Raw genomic sequence first — 27,019 nt, forward strand, 5'->3', positions numbered from 1 at the left:
TGACCCAGCTCACCTTCGCCCCGCCCACATGGGGCCGCTACACTCCGCCCACCCACCGTCTCAAGGAGGGTTGCCCGGCTCACTTGGCCCAGTGCGCCTCTGCCCCGCCCACACGGGCCTCACTGACCCGCCCACCACGGGCCGCCCGCTCGGCCCGCCTCCTTCCCACTGCCCCTGCCGCCTCAGGTAGGGTAGCCCCGCCCACCCGGGCCGCCCCGCCTCGCGGCCGCCCCGCCCACCCCGCCCGCCTCAGGTGGAGCCGCCTGGCAAGCCGTGCTCGCTTCAGCAGGGTTGGGCCGCTTCCCCTCGGCTCCTCCAGGGCGGCCGCGGCGGTGGCGGTAGCGCTGCAAGTTTTGACGTTTCGGACGCGGAGGCGCGCGCCTGCACTCCCCGGCCGACGGCTGTGGAGGCGGCTGACCCTCGAGGGCCCCTCAGCCGCGCCCCGGCGCTCCCGCCGCCCAGGGTCGGGCGGCCACGAGGCCCGGCCGCGTCCTCCCGCGCTCTCCAGCCCGGCGGCTGCAGCCATGTCGCGGGGGCCGGAGGAGGTGAACCGGCTCACGGAGAGCACCTACCGGGTAAGCTGGCCCGGGGCGGCCCAGGACCCTGGGAGTGCCGGGGTTCGGGGTTCGAGGGCGGGAGTCCCGGGGACAGTGGGGTCGCCGGGGTTCGAGGCCGGGGAAGCGGGGAGGCCCCGCCGGCGGCCGGCAGTCCTCGCCGGGGGAGACGGTCGGGAATTTTCACCTTCGGGGTGAGGAGGGGACTTTACGCGGGAATGTCCTTCCCTCCCCCCTCCTCTCCCCTCCCCCCTCCCCCTCCTCTCCCCTCCCAGCGCTGGAGACGCCCAACAGATTACACATTTCACAAGCAAACGTCTGTGGGGAGAGTTGGGGGCGGGGGCGTCTTGTGTCGCCCCTGGGGCGCGTCCTCCTGCCCAGCTTCTCCTTGGGGGTCGGTGACCGCGCCGGCGTGGCTGCGGCGATTAAGCTCTCGGAGAGCAAAGAGCCAAGCTCGGGTTTCCTCTGAGAATGTGGGGGGGAAACTCCCAGGTAGTTAACAAGCGCCAGGTGAGCTGGGCTCGGCGCGGGGGCCTCCGGGGGGCGCTCCCGCTGAGACCCTGTCTCACACAGCTTTAAGTTCAGCTTGGCTTTTTAGACGTCGATTATTTTGTGAGCTTATGGGAGTCCAAGAACGCCCGAGGTTTGAATAAAATTGACCTAACCTCAAGGAATGCGTCGATGGTCATTCTCTTAACTTGCACTTATTACGAGAGAATGTTTCCAGAAACGAACATAGATTTAGGATTAGTGGCCAGTTTAGTAAGTTTAGGTACTTATAAATGAATTCCAGTTGAAATAAGATATGTGTTTAATCATCTGATATTAATAGAATACAAAACAACTTTTGTTTTAATTCGGCTTAGGCTCATGGAACTCAAGTTCTCTAAATTCATTTGTAGCCATTTTTAAGACCCACAGTTGGGTCATTTTTATAGTTTTTTTTTTTTTTTTAACCCTAAAATTTAGTTTCTAGTTTTGCAAGGTCTGAGTGAATTCCTGAAACCAGAGTTTATTGACTTTTGTTGGATAAGAATAAAAGCATGAAAATAAGTTCATAATCCTTCGAAGTTTAAAAGATTGGTTCCCTTCATCTGGATACACAAATACTGTCATATGTAGATTATACTGCATAGATAGATACAGTAGGTACAGTTGTCATGGTATTTTTGGGCTCAGTAAGTAAATGTGACCAAAATCCGTTCCTTATTCATGTTTGCTTAATAGAGGGCAGTTTTTAGAAATCCCAGAAATTTGAATGTTAAAGTTTTACCTTTGGGTTGAGATTGTTTGATATTTAAATGATCCTGAAGATGGTGGGGTAGGAAGTGGGGCATGTTGACAAAGTGTGTAAATATAACATTTTTACTCTTGGACTTGGGAGTAGTGGCTACTCTTGATGGCTGGCCAGTTAAGGATGGTAAAACTGGACATTTGTGAGGAATGCAGATCATTGCAAATCTGAGTGGAGTTGCGCTCCTCCTGCCTCCAAAACACAGACACATATATCTTTCCAACCTGAGATACCAACTCTGGCATGCAATCCTGAAGTCACTCTTCTCTGCTTTTTCTCCCAATTCTTCCTGACTTTCACTTTCAGTGGTGACTCAGTGAAGGGACTGTACTCAAGTGAATTACAGTGCCACAAATGCCAATGTCGCATTACCCAAAGAACTGAGGCAGGAGGGAAAAAGTGTGGATTCTATAGTTTTGGTTATGTGTATTTATAGACATAAAGCATTGTAAATCATTTTCCTATTTTGAAAGGCTGTAATACACTGAAGATTAGAGACCAGTACCTTATTGCTTTCTACTCCCAGGTGTCTTAAAAGATACGAAAAGCTCACAGATGTTTATTGACTGACTTTAATCACCATTTCCTCGTTAACGTTTTGGGGTCATGTTTAGGTTGGGGTGGTGGGATAATAATTTACAGCTCCAGACAACAAGTTTATATGTAATCTATGAAGTGAATGCTGCTAGGTCACGCCTTGACTATGATGGGAATGCACAGTGAAACTTTACGTCCACAGGTCTGATTGAAAGCCCAGCATCTTTTCACCACCTCCTCTTTGGGCTCTTCCCCTCCCCCACCCCACCCCACAAAGACCAAAGCTGAAAACAATTTAAGTTTAATATGGTAAAAATCTCCCTGCAGTGTTGATGAACCTAGAAAAGAGATCTCCTTTATGTTAGCTGGCAAACTAGAATGTTTTACTAATAGAAACACAACCTAACCAGGTGTGTTTACAAAAGCCACCTGCAAATGAGATTTTATGACTTACATGGGTTTTAGATTTTTTTTAATACTCAAATTTCTCTGACTTTGAAATAAAGGAATAAATTCTTTAGAGAAAAGGGGGAATTATAAAGTGTTGTGTTCCTCTGTATGCAGTATCAAATATCTTTAAATATTTATTTAAACATTTGCTGAGTTTTCTAAAATGTATACTTAGACAAATGATTACTGGAGAGCCATGCTAAATCCCAGGAAGATGTGTATTTTACGGCGTCACAAACAAATGGCATGGTATTAAGTCCCAAAATGTCAGGTAGTGTCACTGTTGCTAATTAGAATTAAGCCAAAGGTCCCTCTCCCTCCCCACTCTTCCACCTATGCTATGCCCATGATTTTCCCTCAGCAGCTTGCTTGTGATTTTGCATGGTTGTCTGTTGAGTACATGCTTTAGTGGTAGAAGGAAGAAGTAAAGTTCAAAAAAAACCCTTAATTAAAAGTAACCACACGCACGCAAAAAAGTAACCACAACCTTCCTAGAAGTCAGAACTGTTGGTCTCAGGAAGTTGAGGAGGGCTGGATGTGATGTCATCCAGGGATGTCACCCCTGCATTCATCTTGCTGAAGCAGCAGTGATGAGGAAAGGGACACAGAGGTCTTTGTTTAAATGCCACCTTCTCAGAGTCCCACTCAAACAGCTTTAAAATCCCAGATGACGCCATCCGTCTCCCAATCCCACCTAAGCCTACTTTACCTTCCCCCCCGCCCCAGTGCTTATGACCTTAGCATGTAATATATATTTACTTATCATGTATGTTTATTCCTACTCCAACTAGAATGTGAGCTCCCAAAGGAAAGAAGCTTTGTTTGGTTGTGTTCTGAGCAATTAGAACAGCTCCTGGCACCTAGTAGGTGTACATATTTGTTGAATAAATGAACATTTAATTAATTTCGCTAGCACCTGTCCTGTGCCAGTCTCCCCTCTCCCTCCCTTGACACTTTCATTCGAAGTGTACATCAGCCCTCTAGGCGGACGTGGATCTTGTTTACCATTGAGAAAGTGAGGCCCAGAGTCTGTGAGAGACCAGTGCCCACGTGCCAGTTCCCCTGCCAGCCTCCATCCCTCTCCTTTTTGTATAGAAATTTAGCTTGTAGTGGCCAACAAATGCACAAACCAAATACATTTTCATACTTCGGTCATCTAAGATGTCACCCAGAAGTTTCTGTCATCGTTAACTCATCATCATTGACATGCTTTGAACAAACCTTCTTTAAATAAGAAAATGAGGTACTTTTGTTCTTTCACTGGGTAAAGCGAGCAGTCTAGGCCTACGTGCTAGGTTTTGTTTGTGTAAGTGTGGTTTATTTTCTCGACTTGGGTTCAAGTGGGGACATGTAAGTGAAAGTTCCTGCCTGGTTGGCTTCCAGTGTGGACTGTGGCATATAGGTCTAACTTTTGAAGCTTTCAGTTGCTGTTTATGTTTATTGTTGTTGCTGTGTAGGCTACTTGATATCTTCATGTGTTCCCACCATAACACTACTTTCTTCAGGTATGCTGAAGATAAAATGGGACTTGCAGAAGACCAGACAACTTGCTCTTGGTTCCATGACTAAAAAAGGGGATTGTAAGAATCAGGTGCCAGGTAGCGGCAGAAAGCGTTGCCAGGTATCAAATATTAAACTGCACAGCCCAGTATTGTAGCTTTTTGTATGGTAAAATGAAAGCACAAAGCCAAACACTGAATGTCCTTTCTTGTCATAACATTTTTCTTGATTGGAGAGAGGTTTTAGAACTACAGTAACATTGCTAAGCAGACAGAGCAACATCCTTTCTAATGAAGGCTGGGGCCACTTGGACTTGTGACACCAAGTTACAGGTTGCTTTTGAGTTTACACTTGTGACATTATTCCAGGATTAGGCATTAATTCTTGCCTTGCACTTCTGTTGTAATGAGCTGCAGGCAGACCTGCAGGGGAAACCTAATGTCTGTGCAATTGCAACCAGTTGGATTTTTTTCCCCTCAACATTCCACACAGGTATTTATTCTGCAGTTCAAAAGTAAAAATCATTATAAAAGCAGCACAAATATTCATTTAACTTATCTGTTAACAGTTGCAAATGTATATATTTTTATTTCTAAAACTTTTATTTTTAATTTTTATTGAAGTATAGTTGATTTACAATGCTGTGTTAATTTCTGCTGTACAGCAAAGTGATTCAGTTATACATATATGTACATTCTTTTAAAAATCCTTTTCCATTCTGGTTTAATAGTTCCCTGTGCTATACAGTAGGACCTTGTTGTTTATCCATTCTTATTTCTAAAACTTTTTATTGAACTTTAATATGCCCACTGAAAGGTTTGCTTAGGCGTATAGAGCTCACTAAATTGTCACAAACTGAACCCACGTGTGTAACCAGCGCCCAGATCAAGAAGTAGACCATGACCAGCCCCCAGAGTCCCTCTCATGGCCCCTGCCGGTCACTGTATCCCCTCCAAGATAACTACTCTCCTAACTTCTAGCAGCGCTAATTAGTTTGGCTTATTTTGTCCGCCTTCTTTCACCCAATGTGTCTGTTGGATTCATCCATATTATTGTAGTAGTTGTAGTTAGTAGATCTAACTCCACTGTAGTTAGTAGATCCCCCATGCATGCGGGATCTAGTTCCCCGACCAGGGATCGAACCTGGGCCCCCTGCATTGGGAGCGTGGAGTCCCAGCCACTGGACCACCAGGGAAGTCCCTGTTATTTTTAATTTGGGTCTTCTCCCCACTTAGATTGTAATGCTTGTGAACAAGTCCCCCAGATTATACTTCTCAGCATTTCCCACAGTCGTTCATGTTTTATTAATTTACATGTGTGTGTTGGTTTTAATCTCAGAGGCTCTTTAAAACTATATTTTTCTCTGATACCTGAGAATTTCCAAAATTTCTATGAATATTTACACCGAAAGTAAGTCACCCAGAATCCCACACTGTTAACTCTTACTGTCACTCTTTCCAGTATCTTTCAGTACATCTTTCCATGTCAGTCAGTACTGCGTGCTTCATCCCTTTGATGACTCTCCATTCTTCATCAGAATTTATTGATCCACTCCCCTTTTCTTGGATGTAAGATCGTTGCCAATACTTTGCTATTAAAGTACTGCACTGAACATCATTGCAGGTAAAGCTTTGCACAAATCTGGGATCTTTTCCTTAAGCTAAATCCCCAGCAGGAGTTGTGGGTCAAAAGGTAGTCAACATTGTAGAGCATATTTGTGATACATTGCAAAATGCCCTCCAGAAAACATGCCCCAATTTATGCTGTAATCTGATCGTGTGAGAATGTACCTTTCCTGAACCTCAGCCAATTAAGTAGGTCTTTTAAAACTGCTTCCTTTTTTTCTTTTTTTCTTTTTTTATAACCTTTAGAGGGTTTAAAAAAAAAGTAGTAAAACATGTATACCTATAACATAGAGTAGCTTGTGGACATTGGCTGGGAGAACACCCGAGATTTCATGTCTAGCACTACTGGGTATAATTTCCCCTATAAACTTTGTACTTGTAGATGTGTCCAGAGTAATTAGAGCTCTGTGGCCCCTGAGGCCTGTATGTTTCTGTTCTTACTTTCCTCAGCCTTGATTTTATACTTCTCTTTATGTTTTCCAGACCTTGAGTCTGTCTTTCTGGTTTATCATTATATTAAGGACTTTGTCTGGTTGTAACTCAGATCTTTATTGTTAAAGGTAAGACTTGTGGAAATGAGATAAAATGTTGCTGGTTTCTCTCTCGTTCCAAAATAAATGAAAAATATTACCAAAATGTGTTCCCAATCTAGGAAGCAAAATAAATAAGCACACCTCAGAGATGTAAGGGATTGCTCAGGGCCTTCTAGAGCTGTCTTCTGAGAGAGAACAGCCAGTGGGTGAAGATACTTCTGGGTTTGTTGCTTAAACTGGTTTTATTTATATGGTAATTTGGAGGTTAAAAGTCCCTCAACAGTAGCAATTCCTCCACTAAAAATATTAAGGGCTAGCTGTGGTTAGCTCTAGGGCAGGGGGCAGGGGGCTTTTACTTCTTACACTCTACCTTCTGGAGTGTTTACATTTTATGTGAGTGGGTTACTTTTATAATACTTAAGCTAAGAAAAAAAAAAAAACCCTAGAAATTGATAAATCTATTCCATTTTAATGGATAAAAAGTTTTAAAAACTAAGGTAAAATGTGCCACTTTCTACCTCTGTTTTGCAAATTAACCTTCTGAGGGTAAACCTAATTTAAAATCTTACCATTTTCTCTTAATTTTTTATTTATGGGGGTACTTTTTTTTTTTTTTTTTTAATTTATGGCTGTGTTGGGTCTTCGTTTCTGTGCGAGGGCTTTCTCTAGTTCGCAGGCTCAGTAATTGTGGCTCACGGGCCCAGTTGCTCCGCGGTGTGTGGGATCCTCCCAGACCAGGGCTCGAACCCGTGTCCCCTGCATTGGCAGGCGGATTCTCAACCAGTGCGCCACCAGGGAAGCCCCATGGGGGTACATTTTTAACTTTTACTAATCTGAGACTATGAGTGCAACAGAAGAAAGATTCAACAAAACTGAGAACCAAATTCTAGTTCTTACAACTATCTTTTCAAAGTCTTACTCCTGATGTTGCAAGCAGCTGATCCACTACGAGGTGCAGCTGTATCCTTGAACGGTACGAAAGCAGTAAGAAGGACCAGAAAAGGTACAAAAGTGGTATTAACAACCTGCCAAAGTAAGAAGGGATAAAAGTTCAGATGATAAGAACATATTGCCTGTAATAAACATGAAAAAGACCTGGGTTGGGGGTCAGGACAGAGCTCAGATGACGAGTCCAGCCACTAGGCACCCTAAGTGCTTCCCTGTGGCCTTCCGGATGGAGCAGCCCCCTCCTGAGTTAGGAGAAGAGAAGCTCCAGTCTGGGGGGCTGGGAGGAGGGAGGGGAGAGGAAGACCAGAGACAACCCTGGTCACCTATCAGATTCGGATGCCTGAGACCTAAGCTAACAGACCAATCCATTTCTGGACGCAGAAACTCCAGTGACAGAAGAGAATCAGGAAAATCGCAATGATAATTCCTTATATTCAAGTGCTGCAATTAAAAAAAAAAATTTTAATGGTTTCAGTTGACCAAATGGTGTATTTTTTCACGGGCTTCATCTTACAGTTGGAGCAGCTTGAGGTGCCGGCTGTAACTATGTCTGATGGTACAGTATATTTCTAAGTGTGTAAACACTTTAAACGTGCAAAACACTGTTCTTACATGACACTCAGTCCAACTGTTGTGCCCCTGAGACAGACGACTTCTTCAGCAAACCAGTCCATCCTTGTGTTACCCCAGATTCTGGTATGTACTTGATAATGCCATATTCCTCCATTTGACCTTGCCTTCAATTTTCACGTCTGTGAACAGGGGTGAGGATAGTACCCACCTCATATGGTTGTTGTGAAGATTAAACATAATAATAAACGAAGCTCTTAGAACAGTGTGTTGGCTGCGAGCAGTAGTAGCTTGTGTTGGCTGGACCACACCACCCTCCGTGCATTGATTTTCATGTGCTTTGTTTACTGCTTATCCTCAGCATCTAGTAGAGTGACTGACACATAGGCGGGTAAAAGAATAGTATTAATATTATTGGCACAAATTTGTCTCTCAGTCAATGAGCTGTACACTCCTTGAGGCTTTTTTGAAATCCCTCATTGTGCTGATGGCACAGTAAGAACTCAGAAATGTTTGTTGAATAAGTACGGATGTATGCTTATCTCACAGTTGTAACTAAATCCTCACCTGCTCCATGGCCAGTGAGACTGAGGTGGCACTAACAATCACAGCTGCCGTGTTCTGAGCATCTGTTCGGGATGCACTGACTAAGCTTCCCACCTACATTCTTTCCTTCTGCAGCTCTCTTCTTGTGCCCCAGGCGGTACCAAGCACTGTGGTCACCACTGGAAACCACCCTAGAGAAGAAACAGAGCCTGTGCTTTTCTCGAGTTTATAGTTTATGACAGGACAACAATGCCCGCCTTTCCCCTCCACCGTGGCCTGCCCCGGATCATCAGTTCTGCTTCCTTGCCCCTTCCCCCCACCTCCAGCAGTACCAGAGGTGTCCTGCCTTTACCAGTTCCGTTCTTCGGACTTTGTTTGCTTTGTCCCAGTATTGGAAGAAAGGAGGAGAAGAGTGATGTATGAGCAGGTTAAGGTCAAGAAGAGTTTCTTAGGCAGTTTGTAAGAAGTCTTTGGAAAGTTGGCTATATGAGAGAAGTAGATGAAAACAAAACAACAAAAGTTTGAGAAGTTTTGATTCCCCTTACTGGTATCAGAACTGTATTTAACAAACTTGAACTATTTTTACATTATTTTGGGTTTTTGAACAATATTTCTCAGATTGCAAGAGCTGGAATTTTTTTTTTTTTTTTTTTAATTTATTTGGTTGCACCGGGTCTTAGCTGCGGTAGGCGGGCTCCTTAGTTGAGGCTTGTCAGCTCGTTAGTTGTGGCATGCTAACTCTTAGTTGCAGCATGCATGTGGGATCTAGTTCCCTGACCAGGGATCAAACCCGGGCCGCCTGCATTGGGAGCATGGAGTCTTGTCCACTGCACCACCAGGGAAGTCCCAAGGGCTGGGATTTTAATGCAAAGCAGAATGACCTGTCTCACGGGATCTTATTGAGGGCAGTGCATTAGAATATTCCAGATATTATGTAAGAGTGGTGTTTGGAAAGAACTAGTGAACTAAAAAAAGGAATGTCACTTGCGATATGAAATCAGCAATTTACCGCTGACGCTTGAACAACACGGGTTTGAATTTGTACAGGTTCGCTTATACTTGGATTTTTCTCAATAGTAAATACTACAGTACTGCACCATTGCATTGATTGAATCTGTGGATACAGAGGGCCATCTATACTCAGATTTTCAACTGTGGGGAGCATGGGCACCCCTACCCCTCATGTTGTTCAAAAGTCAACTGTACTTTGATCTGGTAAAGTTCCTGTTGCTCATTAAGTACTTGGGGGCTTTCTAAACAAATGCAACTGAGCACATGAGACATTCTTTCCTGTAAATTAATTGCTTGCTTTTTATTGCATGACACACCTTTTAAAATTAATAACCAGGCAGGCAAGAACACTTAACCAAATGGTCTAGCGCGCCCTGTAGCCTTCAAAGTGTATGTCTGTCAACAGCTATTTTAAACCCAGTAACTAGTCAGTTACTGTTTCCTTAATACATGCCATCTATCTGTGGTAAAGTTATATATTTCTAAATGATTTTCAAGTTATATTAAAGGTGTTTTGCATTTCTTATTTTCACCATGTCAATCTAGATTGCCTGGGTATTTTTTCATACCTGTCTCCCTCAGACCATGCATTTTCTTTTTTTTTTTTTTTTTAAATATTTTTTTTTTTATATGTACCATTTTTAAAGTCTTTATTGAATTTGTTACAATATTCCTTCTGTTTTATGTTTTGGCTTTTTGGCTGTGAGGCATGTGTGATCTTAGCTCCCCCTCCAGGGATCAAACCTGCATCCCCTGCACTGAAAGGCGAAGTCTTAACCACTGGACCCCCAGGGACGTCCCGACCGTGCATTTTCACGGGCTGGAACTCTTACCTCATTCATCTCTGGGTTCTGTACATCCAACATAAGGTTAGGCTCACTGTATGTGTGTAATAAAGAGTGAACAAATGTGTAGTTCTTTCAAAGGCCCAAACGTGGGGACTTTACAAGTTAGTGGAGTGATACATAAGTACGTGTTATCTAATACTTGCCATGATCTATCTCCCTCCCTCTCCCCCCAGCCCCACCCCCCCTCTCTCTCTCTCTGTCTCTGTCTCTGTCTCTCTCTCTCTCTCTCACACACACACACACACACACACACACACACACATGAAAATACCAGGAAAGAAGCAAATTTCCAGATTCTGACTGAAAGTTATGTAAGAGTTGTCCTAGCACTGTGGCTTATAGGAAGGATTATTTCCATTCTTTCAAATAAGAACATGGACCTGTAGGAACCAAGCAAAAATGGATACTAATATTGTCATAGCTGGAATTTCAAGAAGTGATTTTTTACTTCAGTCTCACAGGTACTACTTCCTCTGAAGTTCAAGGTCCAAAAGTTGCTTGAAATCTGGGGTAGGGTCCCCAAATCCTCTTGCTGATGGAGGCCAGTGAGGGCCAGACATTGCTACCATGTCTGATAGCATTGGCAGTTAGTAAGCTAGGATTGCCTACTCTCAGCCTGGAAAGGGTTTTTAGCGCTGCCAGGAAATACATGCAACTATATGGAGTATAGCACCTGCTGGACCTTGGACCCAGTGTAATCATCTATACTTAAAGCTACAAGGGGGGCTTCCCTGGTGGCGCAGTGGTTGAGAGTCTGCCTGCCAGTGCAGGGGACACGGGTTCGAGCCCTGGTCCGGGAGGATCCCGCATGCCGCGGAGCAACTGGGCCCGTGAGCCACAATTACTGAGCCCGCGTGTCTGGAGCCTGTTCTCCGCAACAAGAGAGCCCGCGATAGTGAGAGGCCCGCGCACCATGATGAAGAGTGGCCCCCGTTTGCCACAACTAGAGAAAGCCCTCGCACAGAAATGAAGACCCAACACAGCCAAAAATAAATAAATAAATACATACATACATACATACATACATACTACAAGGAAGGGCTTCCCTGCTGGCGCAGTGGTTAAGAATCCGCCAGCCAATTCAGGGGACACGGGTTCGAGCCCCGGTTTGGGAAGATCCCACATGCCGCAGAGCAGCCAAGCCCGTGCGCCACAACTACTGAGCCTGCACTCTAGAGCCCTCATGCCACAACTACTGAGCCTGCGCTCTAGAGCCCACGAGCCACAACTACTGAGCCCGCGTGCCACAACTACTGAAGCCCACGCACCTAGAGCTCGTGCTCTGCAACAAGAGAAGCCACCGCAATGAGAAGCCCGCGCACCACAGCGAAGAGTAACCCCCGCTCGCCGCAACTAGAGAAAGCCCGTGCGCAGCAACGAAGACCTAATGCAGCCAAAAATAAATTAAAAAAAAAAAAAAACTACAAGGAAATATGGTTTCAAATGATCCCCCTCATAGACACATGCGAAACTTTAGTGTTTAAAGTAAAATGAAACTTTCTTTCATTGAAAGTGTTGAATAGGGTTCAGGCCATTTTTTTTCCCCAAGTTATGTTATCAGATGGTCATGAACACCGATTGCTTATAACATGGTTCTCCCTCCACAATTTTCTTTAAAAATAACGATTGAAAACTAGTACACTAGTTTACTGGGTGGGATAGCTCTGGGACTTTGTTTTCTTGACATGCTTGATAATTTCTTCCAGAACGTTTGAACAGTTACAGACCACACTTCTTTCTCACACCAGTATGTTGGGACCTTTTTTGTTTTGCTTAATTGTGCTTTGGCTTCAGAGCAGTTCTTGCTGCCTAAATGAGTAGGGAAGGTGGAGTTTTGTCACAGAAATCTGTTTCTTTAAACAATGAAATAAAAGGTCCCGGAGATGTAATTGCTTCTAGTAACGGATCTTAAGAGGCAGCAAGACGTACCTTTCTGGTTCTCATCACACTGGTTCTCATCACTTGGTTGGTTCTTAAGGAGCTTGGGATCTACCAGATGCTCTCAGAACTCTCTCAGAATGTTCTAGGAGAGGCTAAGCCCAAAGAGGTGGCCCTATTCTTTCCTGACCACTAGCCCAGTGGCTTCTGGTGCAGAGGTCATGTTGCTGGGGGGGAGCCATGGAACCCTTGGCGCCTCGTGGCTTCATTTCTGGCTTGCCCTTTGCCCTCTGAATGAAGGACCACTTTTGCAGAAATAATTATCTACAAACCAAAGCCTGGTTATGAATAAAGAAAGGAAAGGAAGAAGGAAGGCAAAACAGGGTTTAAGTCATAGTGAAAGTTTCATGGAGGGGAGTTCCCTCTGTGGGCTGAAGATTTCCTATGAAACTGTCCTTCTAGAGGGACACGGTAATGATTTTTTGCCTGGAGAAACATTTGCCAAACTCCTTCCCCAATCATAGCTGGAAAGATAACTGCCAAGCAGGAGATTGGTCTCAAAATAGCTGGGTTATCTTTTTCTACTAATGGATCTGACTGAGCAGCGGAAGTTGCTGCCAACAGCTACATGGGCAGACGTGCTCCGCAGACCAGGAGCATTGTTCTCTCTGGTCCTGGACCAGTATTCACAGAGGACAGTGGATGGCCTGCATCTCAGCACATCTGGATCTTCTGTGGGCAGGCTAATTAGAAACCACAGCTTTGTGGCATTGCTCGGCATTGAGGCTTTAGAGCCTGAACCCTTAGCAGCCTGGGATGTCGAGAACAGCAGGGTTTTTGTTGTTGCTGGGTGGTTGTTGTTGTTGTTTTTAATAGTTTTATTGAGGTGTAACTTATAAACTATAAAATTATAGTTTTTTCATCTACTCACCAGTTAATGGACATTTGGGTTGTTTCCAGCAACGTATTTTTTTAAGGACTGTGTTATCGCCTAATACTTAAAAAGTAATTTAAATGTCAACTTGGAAAAAACATAGGGTTGGGAAGCAAAGTTCACAAGGAAAGATGTGGCACTTGGAGATTTTGTAAGCCTGTTATAACTTGGTAGGTAGAGGGCAGAATCTTGCAGCTTCTATGAGCCTCTGTTGGAGCTGTTACTTTGAGCTAATGAAGCCGCGAGCAGTGCATTACCTCACTCCAGCAATCCTTGCTGTGGCTAATCAGCCCACCGGCTCATTGTGTCTGTGTGTTCCGATGAGCTGAAGGCGCATGATGCAGCTGATTCGTCCACAAGCACATACATCTCTCATGTAATTTTAAAAGAATTCAAAAACTGCTGCTGCGAGTACACCTTGGGCATTAGATAGTCCAGGTACTGTTCTTGGTGCTGGAGGTGCAGTGGTCCTTGGCCTTAATTTACTTAATTTCCTTAGTTTCTACTAAGGAGGCAGAGTAGACAGGTAATATCCTGTAAGGTAGTGACAAGCCTTTTGATGAAAGGGAAGCAAGAAACAGCTGGAGAGGGGGCTGCCGAGGGCGGGAGGGGGAGGGTGGAGGAAGCTGTCTCTGAGACCCAGGTGGGCGGGTATCCAGGAGAAGAGCCTCCAGGCAGAAGGAGAGCAGGTACAGGATCCCGCAGTGGAGTTGCTTTGGCCTGTTCCGAGCACAGCCCAGAGGCCATTGGCCTGGAGCACAGAGATGGGGGTAGGGAGGGGAGGCCACAGCCCAGACTGGCTTGATTGCAGGCATGATCCATGCTTTTGGTGCCTCTTCTTACCCTGTGGTGAAAAGGACAGAAGTCACTAATGACTTGACCCCATGATAGACTTGAGAGCTGAGGATAAAAACCACCTTTCATTGTTTCTCTTCCCCTGCTTAGATAGTTCCAGTCCTGTGTCCTTTTTTTTAATGCTGACAAGGGAAACGGTTTATGGTACTTAAAAAAAAAAGTACTGTTTTTCACCCATTGGGCAAAAAAAGTATAACACCAAGTGTTGGTGATTGTGGTAAAATAGCGCAGCGGTGGTAGGAGCACAGACTGCAGCAGCCACTTCGAAGAAAGTACCCGGCAGTAGCTGACAAAACCGAAAAATCTTCATGTACCCTATGCCCCAGCAGTTGTGTTTCTAGGAGAATTCTCACCCATGTGCACAAGGAGACATCGACAGCTTCTTGCCCCACAGTTGGTGTTAGAAAAAGCCTGGAAGCCGCCTAAATGTCGCTCGGTAGAGGAAGTCCAGAAACGGGCTCACGCTGCTGTGCGGCCTGGAAGGTGTGAAATTGTGGGGCAGCCCGGCAGCCCGGAGTCTACGAGCGGAAGGTCTTTTTCCTCAGGGAACCTCAGTTTCATTCTCAGAGCCTTTCAACCGACGGAAGGAAGCGCACTCAGATTTCTGAGGGTCATCTCTTCACGTCTACTGCTAGTTAACCACATGGACAAAATTCCTACCCGGCCGCACCGAAATTAGTATTCAGTGGACTAGGTACTGTAGCAGACACGTAAAATTAGCCATCACAAAGGGATACCATACAGAAGTTAAATCGGAATAAACCCAGTTAATACATATCAAGGTAGACAGGTCTCAGAAGCATAACACTGAATTTAAAAAAGGATGTAAAAGTAAAATGTATTACATGATACTGTTTGTTTTATTAAATGTACAAAGCAAAATTATTTATCAATGCTGACTAAATATATGTGTGTATAAATATGAGTTAGAAAGTTTTCAGTCTTAATTAGTGGTTCTCTGGGGAGACAAAAAAAGGGATATGAGACTTGGATGGGGGTGGTCAAAACACCTTGTGGTTTTGCAATGTAGTTCTGTAACGTTTTGATTTCTTTTCAGCAAAGGAAATTAATATGACAGTGTTAACCATTATGAATTCTTAGGAGGACTGCAGGTAGTTGGAGAATCTTCTTTTTCTCCCCCACTCCCTCCTTTTTTTAAGGGAAAGAAAAGGAGAAGATGAGAAATATTTGCCCGTGTAGAATTGGTCCATATTGTGATGCTATTGGAAAATTAATTATATTCATCTAAAATCAGGAGTAAGATTCCAAGAAGGCATCCAAAAAGAAAAAGAAAATATTGTAGAGACTCCCATAATTTCTCACCCTAAAATAGCGCTCTCTGTCATAAAAGCGTTTTCATCTCACTTTATTGCACAGTTCTCAAGGAACTTGTCTGGAGGCCTGAGTGGTGAGCGCAAAGGTTAGTGCCCGGGCCTGACTCTGCCTCTCACTGCCTGTGGGACCTTCGGCGAGGTTTTTACATTTAACATCTCAGAGCTTCATGTCTCATCTGTAAAATGGGGAGGATCACCACCGCCTTGTTGGGATCTAATGAGCAAACCCGTGTGAAGTGCTGGGCATAGAGCCTGAAACATAGACTGCAGAGTGTCAAGATGTATCTCAAAAGGAAAAAAGGAATGAAGAGTTTTGAACTGAATAAAGCAGATAATAATTACACCTCCAGTTTCCTTTGTACTGCAGACTTCTGGAGGTTTTTGTGTTCACGGTCTCTCTCATCCTGACGTGACGCTTTGAGGCAGGAGAGCCCGGATCGTTTGTTTTCATGTTACAGAAAGGAAGCGGTAGTGCCTGGAGACTTCTGTGTAAATAGGAATGCTCATCCATCTGAAGAGTTGACTAATATTTTCTATCTTCTGTCTTGCAACGTTAATTACTACAGTTGATTCAGTGCACTAAGTGTCAGGTGCCTTGAAGAACACACAATAGGTGCTCCATAAATATTAGTTATTATTTCAGTGAATTTTCTTACCCCTCATGAGGTGGAAATTAGAGGTTTTCCCATATAGAGGAGGAGACTGAGGCTCAGCAAGGAGGGATGTGATTTGCCGGAGGACTCAAGGCCAAAGTGTTTTTTATGCAGTATTCCCCCACCCCTCAGGTTCATTGCTACTAGGGTAGCATGTTACAAATTATAAATGATACAAATTGATACGTAATACAAGTTGCTAGCTGGTAGCCTAGATAGATCATACAGACTGAGGGGGCCAAAACATTGTTCACATTTGACTGACGGGAAGCATTGTTGTGTATTTATATCTTCGAATATGAGTATTTTTGCTCTAACTCAATATTTCAAACAAAAAACATCTTAGTTGTCTAACTTTCCTTTAACTTGGCTTCTGCTCCCCATTCAAGATGGGTATGAAAAACATGGCTCTTCTGACCATCAGTTAGCCCACAGGCATCTGTCTTTTTGCCAAATTTACTCATCAGTAATTTCCCTAAAGGCAGGGGACATAATTACATACTGATGATGTTAGTCTAGGAACAGCAGCTTCCGACAACACATGCAAGAGGAAGCGAGATATTTTACAAATGACTTCTATCTAGAAGTATTCTCAGTTAGCCCTTATGAACAGGTATTCTTGTCACACGAAATTAAAATGTGCCTTGATTAGTTTAAGCATTTGTGCCATTGCTAAATTAATTCGTATGAGATTATTTAGAATAAAATATCGAAATTTTCAGAGACATACGGTACCTGAATCAAGTTATAAAAAAAACTCTGTATTAGAGATTCTTAAATCACTTTTAAAGCTTATTCCAGTGTAAATATAACCCACACTTTTCAACTGAGAAAATTAAGCACTGAAATATCAAATAAGTTGTCCTTGGTCTTGTAGAGAACTGGAAAAAGAAATGGAAAGAGAAACTAATTCTTAGGAATTTAAAATCAGCTCAGTTTAACTATCTAGCTAGTCATAATTGTATTTATGTTTCATAGTCTATAGTTTCATACTGGTAAAGGTAATAATTTTTCAGTAATGAAAGAAAAATCTAAATGGTGAGAAAGTTAAAAACCATCGTAAGATTGTATAATTCGTTTTAAAATTATGATCTGTAACGGTACAGGAGGCAGAGGAAATGTATGAGATAAATGGACCAACTAGAAATCTGGTGGAAAGTGCCTGTAGGGTCCGAGTGGCCTCTTCCTCAGCAGGTTTGGAAGTAGCTAAGCACTGATTCTCCAGTGCCGCGGAGCTCTTGTGACAGGACCAACCCTCCTCATTATGAGACACAGCACAGGTACAACAGTGATGTTGCCAGTCATCTTATTTTAGCCTAGATGGTCCGTATTCTTCCCTGCATGAAGATGAAAGTCATTCTGGTTCAAACTGGTTTGCCACATTATCCTCCTTGCCAAGCAGTAACTGTTGGGATACATACTAAGCTTTTGTTATAGATGGTACCAAAATAGTGCTTCTTGGCCCGATAATGCCTTTTATAATTTATTTTGTTTTTGTACTTGGAATCTTAAACCTTTTATTCCTAGTGCCAAACTTAAAATGGATTTGTTCATTACTGCTGGTGATTCTCTCTAAATTTGAGGCTCTATAAACAATTCAGGTCTTGACAAGCCTTGACACAGCATGACCTTTGACCCAACTGCTGCCCTCCCTCCAAAATGTAGGACCCATCCAATTCACAAGGACATCCACTGTAAAAATTTTATGGATTGTGGAATGTGACAGCCGCACTGCTTTTTTGTTCCTGGGTTTAAAAATACATGTACTTCAGCTAAAATAACTAGATTAATGGCCAACAGCCAGTGTAGAAATGGATTTTCCACTGTTCAGAGAGGCCAGAATTTCCAGGGGAAACATTTCTGTAGCTAAACCTAAAATAAAGAATTGAAGTGTATGTTGAACTTCCAAGCTTAAAAATTCTTATATTTTCTCTGAAGCTGATTGTCTTAGTTGAACTTTTTTCTTGTTGAATCATTTGGATAGTGGTTTATGCTTGGTATTAACTTTGGAAGTTCTCATTATTTTATTGTTTTTGAAATTTTAAGATAGGAGTTATATGTAAACATTTTAAGATTTATATCAAGAAATCAAATTATACTTTCCCATTATTTGAATACGCTGAACAAAGAATAATCTTAAGAAAAAACACAGATCTTAGCTTCTTTTTATAACTGCTTATCTGCTAGTGGACGGACCTTGCTCTGTATTGATTTCCTTATACATATTACCATCTAGACTCAGCCACGTGAGATTATTTTAAGAACTTTAAATGATGTTTTAAAAATAGTTTTATCTTTTTATTAGAACTTATATTCTTACCATACAGACTTGGTGTTGTAAGATTATTATAAGGATTGTAGATGAGGTATTTGAAAAATAGTTTTATCTTTTTATTAGAAAGCAACCATTTTCTAATGAAGTCATTAGATTTTAAAAATTACTAAAATCTCATACATTGCCGATGAGAATGTAAAATAGTACAGCCAACTCTGGAAAACAGTTTGGCAGTTTCTTACGAAGTTAAACATATACCTACCATGTGACGCAGCAGTTGAACTCCCAGGTGTTTATTCTAGAGATATGAACACTCATGTTCACACAAAAACCTGTACATGATTGTCCATATCAGGTTTATTTGTAATTGCCAAAAACTGGAAACAACCCAAATGGTCAACAGTTAAATGGATAAACTGTGATACATTCATTCTCTGGACCACTGATAGCAAAGAAAGGGAACAAACTTGATACACCCAGCAACTGGGATGGTTCTTAAGGCATTGTGCTGAGTGAAAAAGTAAATCTCAAAAGGTCACATACTGTGGCCCACTTATATTACATCCTCACAATGACAGAACTATTGTGACTGAGATCAGCAGTTGCCAGGGCTTAGGATTGGTGGGGAGGGTGTGGCTGTAAAGGGGTGGCATCAGGGAGATCTTTGTGCTAATGGAACAGTTCCGTATAATAACTGTGGTGACTGTTATACAAATCTATACGTGTGATAAAATTTCATAGAACAAGGCACACACCCCGCAGATTAGAGACATGAAAACTGGTAAATCCAAATCCAAAGGTCTATAGTTAATGATGTTGTACCAATGTTGGTTTCCTGGTTTTGATGATGTACTATGGCCATATAAGTTACGATTGGAGGAAGCATACATGGGAACTCTTTGTACAGTTTTTATAACTTCTTGTGACTCTTAAACTATTTCAAAATTAAAAGCTTAAAAACAAAACAAAGAACTTGAGGAAAGATGATAGAAATAGCAGCTGTGGCGACAGGTCCCCGTGATCAGGTACTGAGGCTGACCATCTTGCAGAGGGACTGGTGAGGGGTCAGCATCGGCTCTGGAGCTTCATGGCTACTGGTTGTGAATGAGGCTCAAACAGCTGACTGGCTCCAGGAAAACAAGCTGAGTGGACTTCCAGTTAAGCGTGGCCTATTGACCTCAAGTCTTTTTCTTCTCTTCCTTTTGAGAATACATTAAAATGATGGCAAAGGAACTTAAAGAAAACGCCTGTAAATCCATAGTGTAGAGACCTGAAAAAGGAAATATCAGTTGACAAAAGGTCTAAAGAAATTTGGGTTGTTAGAAATAGACGGAGGTGTGGTAACTGCCTTAAGAGAACCGAAAGAACCTGCAGAGAGGAGTACCAGTGAGAGCTGAGCCCTTCACCCCAGAGAACCCCAAAGGCTGGGGAACAGGCCCCACAGAAGGTAGGGATGGAGGGGACACGCAGGGCTAAGATAGCAGTTACACAGGTGGTTAAACTGCCAGGTCCCCTTTCCTGCCCCAGCCACCACTATTACAGCTGCTCCCGCGGCGTGGCAGCCTTCAGATTCAGTCTCAGGATGTGTTGAATCAGAGGCACTCTTGACTTGGAAACACCAGCTGAGGTACTGGAATTCAGGAAAAATCAGCACAGGAAACCTCTGGGATTCCCAACCCCCTTCCAGACCTGGGAAAGCCGACTACCTGGTGATTGCCCCTTCCCCTGCCCAGTGACAGGAAATTAGAAACTTCTCTGGAGAGACCCAGTGGCCCCTGGTTACCGTCACTTGGCCAGTTTCTTTACGGCTGACCGGCTGTCCAGTCACTGAATGAAGCGTACTGGTCAGTAGCCACCCAGTACGCACGCACACACGCTTCCAGCCAGCATTTAGGGCTTTACTCCTAAACACAGACTGCCAGTCAAGCATCACCAGACATTTGGGGAAAGCCTCCAGCACAAAAGACAGTTGGATACCAAACAATGAGAAGAAATAACCAGACAATATGGGGAGCTGGCAGAAAATATCCCCCAAATCACAGTTTATTCAGATAAGAGATGATACTGCATCCATAAAACAACAGGATGCTTTTAAAAAGGAATAACCAAAAATACCTGAAAGAGCCCAAATTAAAAATATGATATCAAAAGTTTGAAAAACATAAGAGGAGTTAGAATGTACAGTTGAGGATATCTGTCAGAGATAGAACAAAAAGTGGAAAATCAGAGAAAAAGGGTAAGATGATTAAAGAATAAATCCAGGTCATATAAAATCCTCCTCAGAGTTCCAGAGAATGACGAGGCAAGAATCAAAACAGGAACCCTTTTCAAACCTGAAGGACATAATTTTCTCTATGGGTAGGGTCTGTTGAGTGCCCAGTAAAATAAATGAAAAAAGTACCCACACTGAGACAGACCATTGGGTAGTTTCAGAGCACAGGGATAAAGAGAAGGGTTCCAGAAATAAGCCCCCTCCCACCACCTGCCCCCCACCAGAAAAAAAAAGTCATATACAAATGACAGCCGACTTCTCAATAGCAAAACTAGATATTGAAGACTGGAGCAATATCTTTAAAATCCTAAGGGAAAATCACTTTCAACCTGTAATACACAGCCCAGCGAAATACCAGTTAAATGTCAAAGTAAAGATAATTTCAGACACGTGGGGACTCAAATTTACCTCCTGCGTCATTTCTTAAGTCACTCTTGGAGAATGATCTCCAGCAGATAGCAATAAAATGAAGAAGGAGGAAGATGTGGAATCCAGCTAATGAGACTGTCACACAGGGGACCAGAAAGGGACATGCAAGGGCAACAGTGTGGCAGGAACGGTCAGGCCAGACTGAGTAAGAGGACGGAGAGTCCTTGGAGGAAGTTCTGGGGAAAAAAATGGAATGGAAGATTAGCTGACAGCTTTGTACATTTGAAAAACAGTGATAGGCTCCTATGAGATCCGATGGAGCGTGTGGAAACATTTAAGGTAGATACATAGAAAAATCTAAGGCGGGGGTGGGAATGAGACAATTCTTAATCCCAGGAGAAACAAAAAGAGTATATCAAGAAAGGAAGCATAATTCTTGTACATTCCTTGCATTGTAGTGACCAGTATTTACAGAGTCATAATAAACCTTGACTGTTGATTTCCCAGGAAACTGTTATTTAATTATATCAGAAAGACTGGGAAAGGGAAAGTAGGGTTGTCTACCGTAGCAGAAAGCCAGCAGTTACTGTCCAAAATTGAGAAGTCAAGAATATTCATCAAAACTGTGGCAGCAAATACAAAAGAGCACTTGCAAGCAAGCTGTTACATGGGTGTAAGGCCAGGGGTGGGGAAGGGTTGGGGCAGGGGTTCTTTTTCACGATAAGCCTTTATACTGTCTAATAAAGTTATTATAGTCTTTCTCTACTAACTCGTAATGGAGAACCTTTTTATCCCGAAGAATAATGTGTCAAGTATCTGCCCCTTTGGATGTTGTGTGGTTTTTTTATTCTTTTTGTTGCTTGGTCCTCTACAAACAAGGTACACATTTTGGGAGGGGGGTAAAGGGATTTGGCTGGTCTATCTGGAATGATTCATATTGTGAAGCTTATGGTTTGTAGGTGGGACAGATATACTGTCACCATGTGTTCTGGGTCAAGAAGCCAGAGACCCATAGGAATGATTTCTTGTCTGTACTTCAGATTTAGGGTAGCATTTTAAATTTAGGCCAATGTTCTAAATAGTCGCCTGTTTTATACTTGTCATAGCACTTCTCTCTATGTTTATGACCTTCTAGTGATATAGAAATGACACTTTTAAAAATGAAAACCATGACATCTGTAGAGATAGAGCATCATGAAGTCCATAATGGGAAACCACGTCTCCCCCTCCACTGCTGTGAGCACAGGACCTACCGCACACTCCATGAATAATGAATGAACTGATGGCTAGGAAAAAAATGCCAGTGACCACCTAGAAAGAAAGTTCTAGGCTGGCCTATGTCTTAGGGCCGTCAGCAACACCCACCCCCATCCCTTCCCCAGTAATTAGGCAGAGCAAAAACAACATCTCTTGGAAATTCCTGTTCTACTGATAGCCAAAACACTGCCCATATAATTAAGTTCCTATCATGCGCCCCTGTTTCTTAGCACTATCATGACAGCCATTAACTTACCTAAACCCAAAAGGGAGCATCAGCTTCTGGACTCATGGCCCCCACAGGGTGTGCTTTGTAGAGATGGAATGTCTGCTACCTGCTTCATTTACAGTAAATTCTAGGCAGCTCCTGGGCAGGCAGGGAACTGCCAGGGTCACATGCGCCTCGCCACTCCATCAGTTAGGATGGAAGTGCTCTTCACTACTTTCAAATCATGACTTTGTGGACGGTACCATCAGGCACACGTGGGGATCCTAGGCTATGCAGTGACACCATCTAGAGATTACTTGGTCTGCTGTTCGCTTATTTTATTAATTTGGTTTTTTTGTTTGTTTGTCAGAATGTTATGGAACAGTTCAATCCTGGGCTACGAAATTTAATAAACCTAGGAAAAAATTATGAAAAAGCTGTTAATGGTAAGTCTGTTTTCTAAATTTATAAATATAGAGTGCATATGAAAGCCATTCATTAAATATTTTACTTAATTATTTTTAAATGCTACTGAATTTTAAAAATATCTTTAAATTGGTAGCAACTGTTTACAATTAATCTGTAGAACTTTGCAATGATAGGATATTAGTATACTTGAAATGAGTAAGTTGAATAATAGGCTACCAAAAGTGACATATCTTAAATATCAGATTTTGCTTTTTGACACTGCTTAATCTTTTATATCATTGACATAAACATGTTTTCTACTTTTTACACCAAATTCTTTGTAAACTAATAACATATATAAAAAGTGTACTTAAAATTTTAAGATCCTGAAGCATAGGAATTATTCTCCTTTTTATTTATGTAGAAGAATTTCTTGTCTTTGGGTGTATCACTTTTGATAGTAATATGAGAAATAAAATGTTTAACCTGAATGGAAAGACATCTAAATTAAAGGTTGAACTTAGATTCTCATTTCAAAATGAGTGCTTAATTTAAAATGAACTCAGGCATTGGCTTTTGTCTCTCTGTGAACCAGAGTTGTTTGCTGGTTTGAACAGATTTCATCTGAGGAAGCCAATGTGCATCTACACATATATTCCCCTCCCAAAAGGGGAACGTCATCAGTGATCACCTTGATGTGGACCATTTTTTTAAAGTCTTTATTGAATTTGTTACTGTATTGCATCTGTTTTATGTTTTGGTTTTCTGGCCCCGAGGCATGTGGGATCTTAGCTCCCCAACCAGGGATCGAACCCACACCCCCTGCATTGGAAGGTGAAGTCTTAACCACTGGACCGTCAAGGAAGTCCCTTATCAGTGATCACCTTGAAAACTCAAGATGCTAACAATCACCAAATTCTAACATGGTCAGGACAATTCTCTGTACGTAGCAAGTGTCACCCCCAAAATATTCAGATCCCAGTTTTACCATCTACCCTGGTTCACTAAGACCAGCACGTAACATAAGTAGAAAATTTAGTTTCCAGCGGTTTGAGATTTGAAGAAGGCTTCAGACCAAGCTTTGTGTCTTTTTTTCCCCTCTTCTTTCTCTCTTTCACGATACCCCACCTTTGGCTGCTCCCTGATGATGTTTTGAAAGTAAACCTGCGCCCTCACACCCTCAGTGTGAGCCTGCTCCAGGAAAGGGGAGGTGCTGGCGTGACTCGGGACTTTGGATTGCGGACGAGCTATCGTTTCAGTCACTGCAAAAGTAAACTGCTTATTGACTTCCTTCTGGATCTCTGTGCTCTTGGCCAGACGTGTTCAGTGTCAGGAAATGCAGCAGGCCTGGGATTTCCCTCCCTCTCCCTCGAGCAGTACCAGTGACTTCTATAGGTGCCCCCTCCCTCCTTCAAAGAACTGGAGCCTTGTTTTGGAAGCTGACTCTCTCCTGATGATTACCTAGTCACAAGACCACAAAGTCATCGCTTTATCCATCCCCGGGAAGGAAATCACTCTGACCTGCAGTGATTTTTTTCTTTCTAGCATGAGCTGCCTCTCTGAGGCAGAGTTTTACAAGGTGACGCAGTGAAGAGCCCACAGCTTAGCCTCCTGCTAACAAGGCTTCTCCCCAGCAGCCTCTACCGCTTTAACACCTCCTGGGGCCTATTCTGCATTTCATAAGGTGTTCCAGGATTTCTGCAGGCCATCTGTTTTTGGCTGAAGCCATTGAGAAACTTCAATAAAATGTGTAAAGTCGTTGGTAAGAAGCTGTAGTATAGTCGAGGATGCCAGATGTGCAGTCAACAGTTAGATTATAGCCCAGGGCAGCAGCACAGCTGATGAAGAGCATAGGACGAGCAGCGTCTTGTACAAGAGTTTGAGCAGAGGCCGGTGGAGTATGGAGCAGGCAGGAGGCCGTGTAGGAGCTGAGCCAGCTGACAGACGTTAGGTTTCAGTAGGCAGACGCTGCTTACTAGTGCTTCAGGCAGAAAAGACAGCATCCAAGCCGAGCCCTGGGGTCCACACTAGCATGGGTGAGAAGCTGTGAGGGAACAGTTAAACATAAGGTGGAACAAGGTCCTACTATGACTGCATTTGGATACAGCATCTGTTACCTATTGCCGCATAACAAACTGCCTCTAAGCTTGGTGGCTTAAGACAACAGTAGTTCATTATTTTCAGTCGTCCTGTAAAGGCAGTACAGTTGTCTGTACACCTGGGACTGTACAGTTGCAGTGCACTGGGGCTGAGCTCACTTCCTCTCTCAGGCATAGCTGGCTGTCCCAAGAGTACAAACCCCGTGGGAGTTATGCCTGCTCGTACCCCATTGGCCAAAGCAAGTCACATGACCAAACAGCCTATCAGCGTCCTAGACAACTACACCAGCTGGGAATTCCGGGAGGTGTGACTCATTGAAGGCCATGACTATAAAAATCTACGATGAACTCCGTGGAGTGTGACAGGCTTACCCTGTGGCCAGTGGGAGGCCATTGAAGGCTTTTGAGCAGAACTGTAACGTAGTGAAATCATATTGATATTTTAAGGAAAGTTTTTCTGGTAGAAATGTATAGTTTAGATTGATGAAGTAGTTGATCAACCACTAAAAATTAATAAGCTTCATTCCTTAAAACAGTAAATGGTAGAAAATCTCTAATGTATCCACATTAAAAGGGGACAGAATTATGAAAATATTAGTTTATTCTTTTTTCTGGATAAATTATAATTTTTAAGTTAATGCAGCTTTATCATAAAAGCAGGATATTTTACTAGACTAAGAAGGTTAAATAGTTTTAAACATAAGTCAACAGTTAATGAAAAAATTTCAATGTGTGGATGCAAACCAAAAATTTTATTTAAGTGTTGTGTAATCCTGTATTACCATTCTCCCCCGTTAATTTGCTTTTCAGCTTATCAGCACCTTGCAATTTTAAATCTTCCCACTAAAATATTACATATATTAACTTGACAGTTTACTGGCTATAAACCTTGTTTTTCGGTGGAGTCATCTCTTTTTCAGTGCCAGCTGAGACCAAAGAGTCAAAAAGCACCATGATTTAGAGCTGCCGGGGTTGTGTGCACTGCCTCTGCTTCGCCATTGACCTTGGGCACGTCCCAGAATATCTCTTCTCTGCTCCACTTCGTGAAACGGGGTGATAACATCACCACCCTATGTCTTAATGTAGTCTGGTAGATTAATTTAAGTAATGATTTGGAAAGTTTACATAAATGCTATTTGTTATTGCTCTTTTTTATAATTACGCTTTATGGTTATCCTTAGTCTTATGAAATAATAATAGAGTAGAGCATTAGATTTCCTGAACTTGTATATATATGTAGTAAAAGCTGTAACTTTCATAATTTTTTTAATTCTACAAGACATGCAAAAATAGATTAATTTGCCATGAAAATACTACTTTTTTTGGCCTGCAGTATCTTCAGCGGGACTTGGGCATTAATTCATTCTGTGACCTCCTCCCCCACCTTTTTAAAACTTGAAATACCTTTTAAAATCCATCTTTTAAAAACAATACCCATTATAAACTGGTGTGGCCTCAGGTTTTCTTCTCAGTGAGAGGAAAGGAACCTGAGAGGGGTTGCTTAGGGCTCTTTTATCTCCCAAATCCTGTGATCTCCAAAGCTACCGGGCAAAGTGATGTCTGTGTATGAAGCTAGCCTTTGAGCAAGATAAAATATTTTCTCCAAAGTCACACTAAATAGGCTAGATCTTATTGAAAAGCTTGCTTGTTGTACGCCTTCCGTCTCCTGAAACCCAGCCTGTGTAAAGTGACAGAAGGAATGGGTATTAGCAGCTTCCATTAGTTTGTCCAATACTCGCACTGCTAGGGCATTTTATAGATTCAAATCCTTTGTTTCAAAAAGGATAACTAACTTGCCCAAGAAGGTCATGTTGTTGGAAGTAACAGTAGAATTCAAACCCAGATTTGTCTTGCTCCTGGCTCCCACCTACAACCTCCCCGCACCCCCCAAAAAAAGAAAAAGGAAAGGGAAAAAAAAGGAAAAGAAAAACAAATCAAAAGCAGATTTCTGTACCTTATAATGTAGTTTTCAGAATCAGTTTGAAAGGAGAAATGTGATTTTTAAGATCATTAGAATCCAGCTTGTATAGCAGTAAGAGTTTTCCTGTCTCTGCCAAAAAG

At 42.7% G+C, this 27,019-nt stretch overlaps 1 protein-coding gene across 1 annotated transcript in view; it reads left to right on the forward strand.

The window, feature by feature from the left end:
• Positions 1 to 258: 258 nt before the first annotated feature.
• The window catches only part of BAIAP2L1 (BAR/IMD domain containing adaptor protein 2 like 1), an 86,910-nt gene continuing 60,149 nt past the window's right edge, over positions 259 to 27,019 (forward strand). The window contains exons 1-2 of the mRNA XM_059896635.1: positions 259 to 575; positions 22,822 to 22,897. Of these exons, the coding sequence (XP_059752618.1) occupies positions 525 to 575; positions 22,822 to 22,897 (127 nt within the window). The 5' untranslated portion in view covers positions 259 to 524. The remainder of the gene's footprint in view (positions 576 to 22,821; positions 22,898 to 27,019) is intronic.

Source organism: Balaenoptera ricei, chromosome 15 (genome assembly GCF_028023285.1).
Source record: "Balaenoptera ricei isolate mBalRic1 chromosome 15, mBalRic1.hap2, whole genome shotgun sequence".
Lineage (NCBI taxonomy): Eukaryota > Metazoa > Chordata > Mammalia > Artiodactyla > Balaenopteridae > Balaenoptera > Balaenoptera ricei.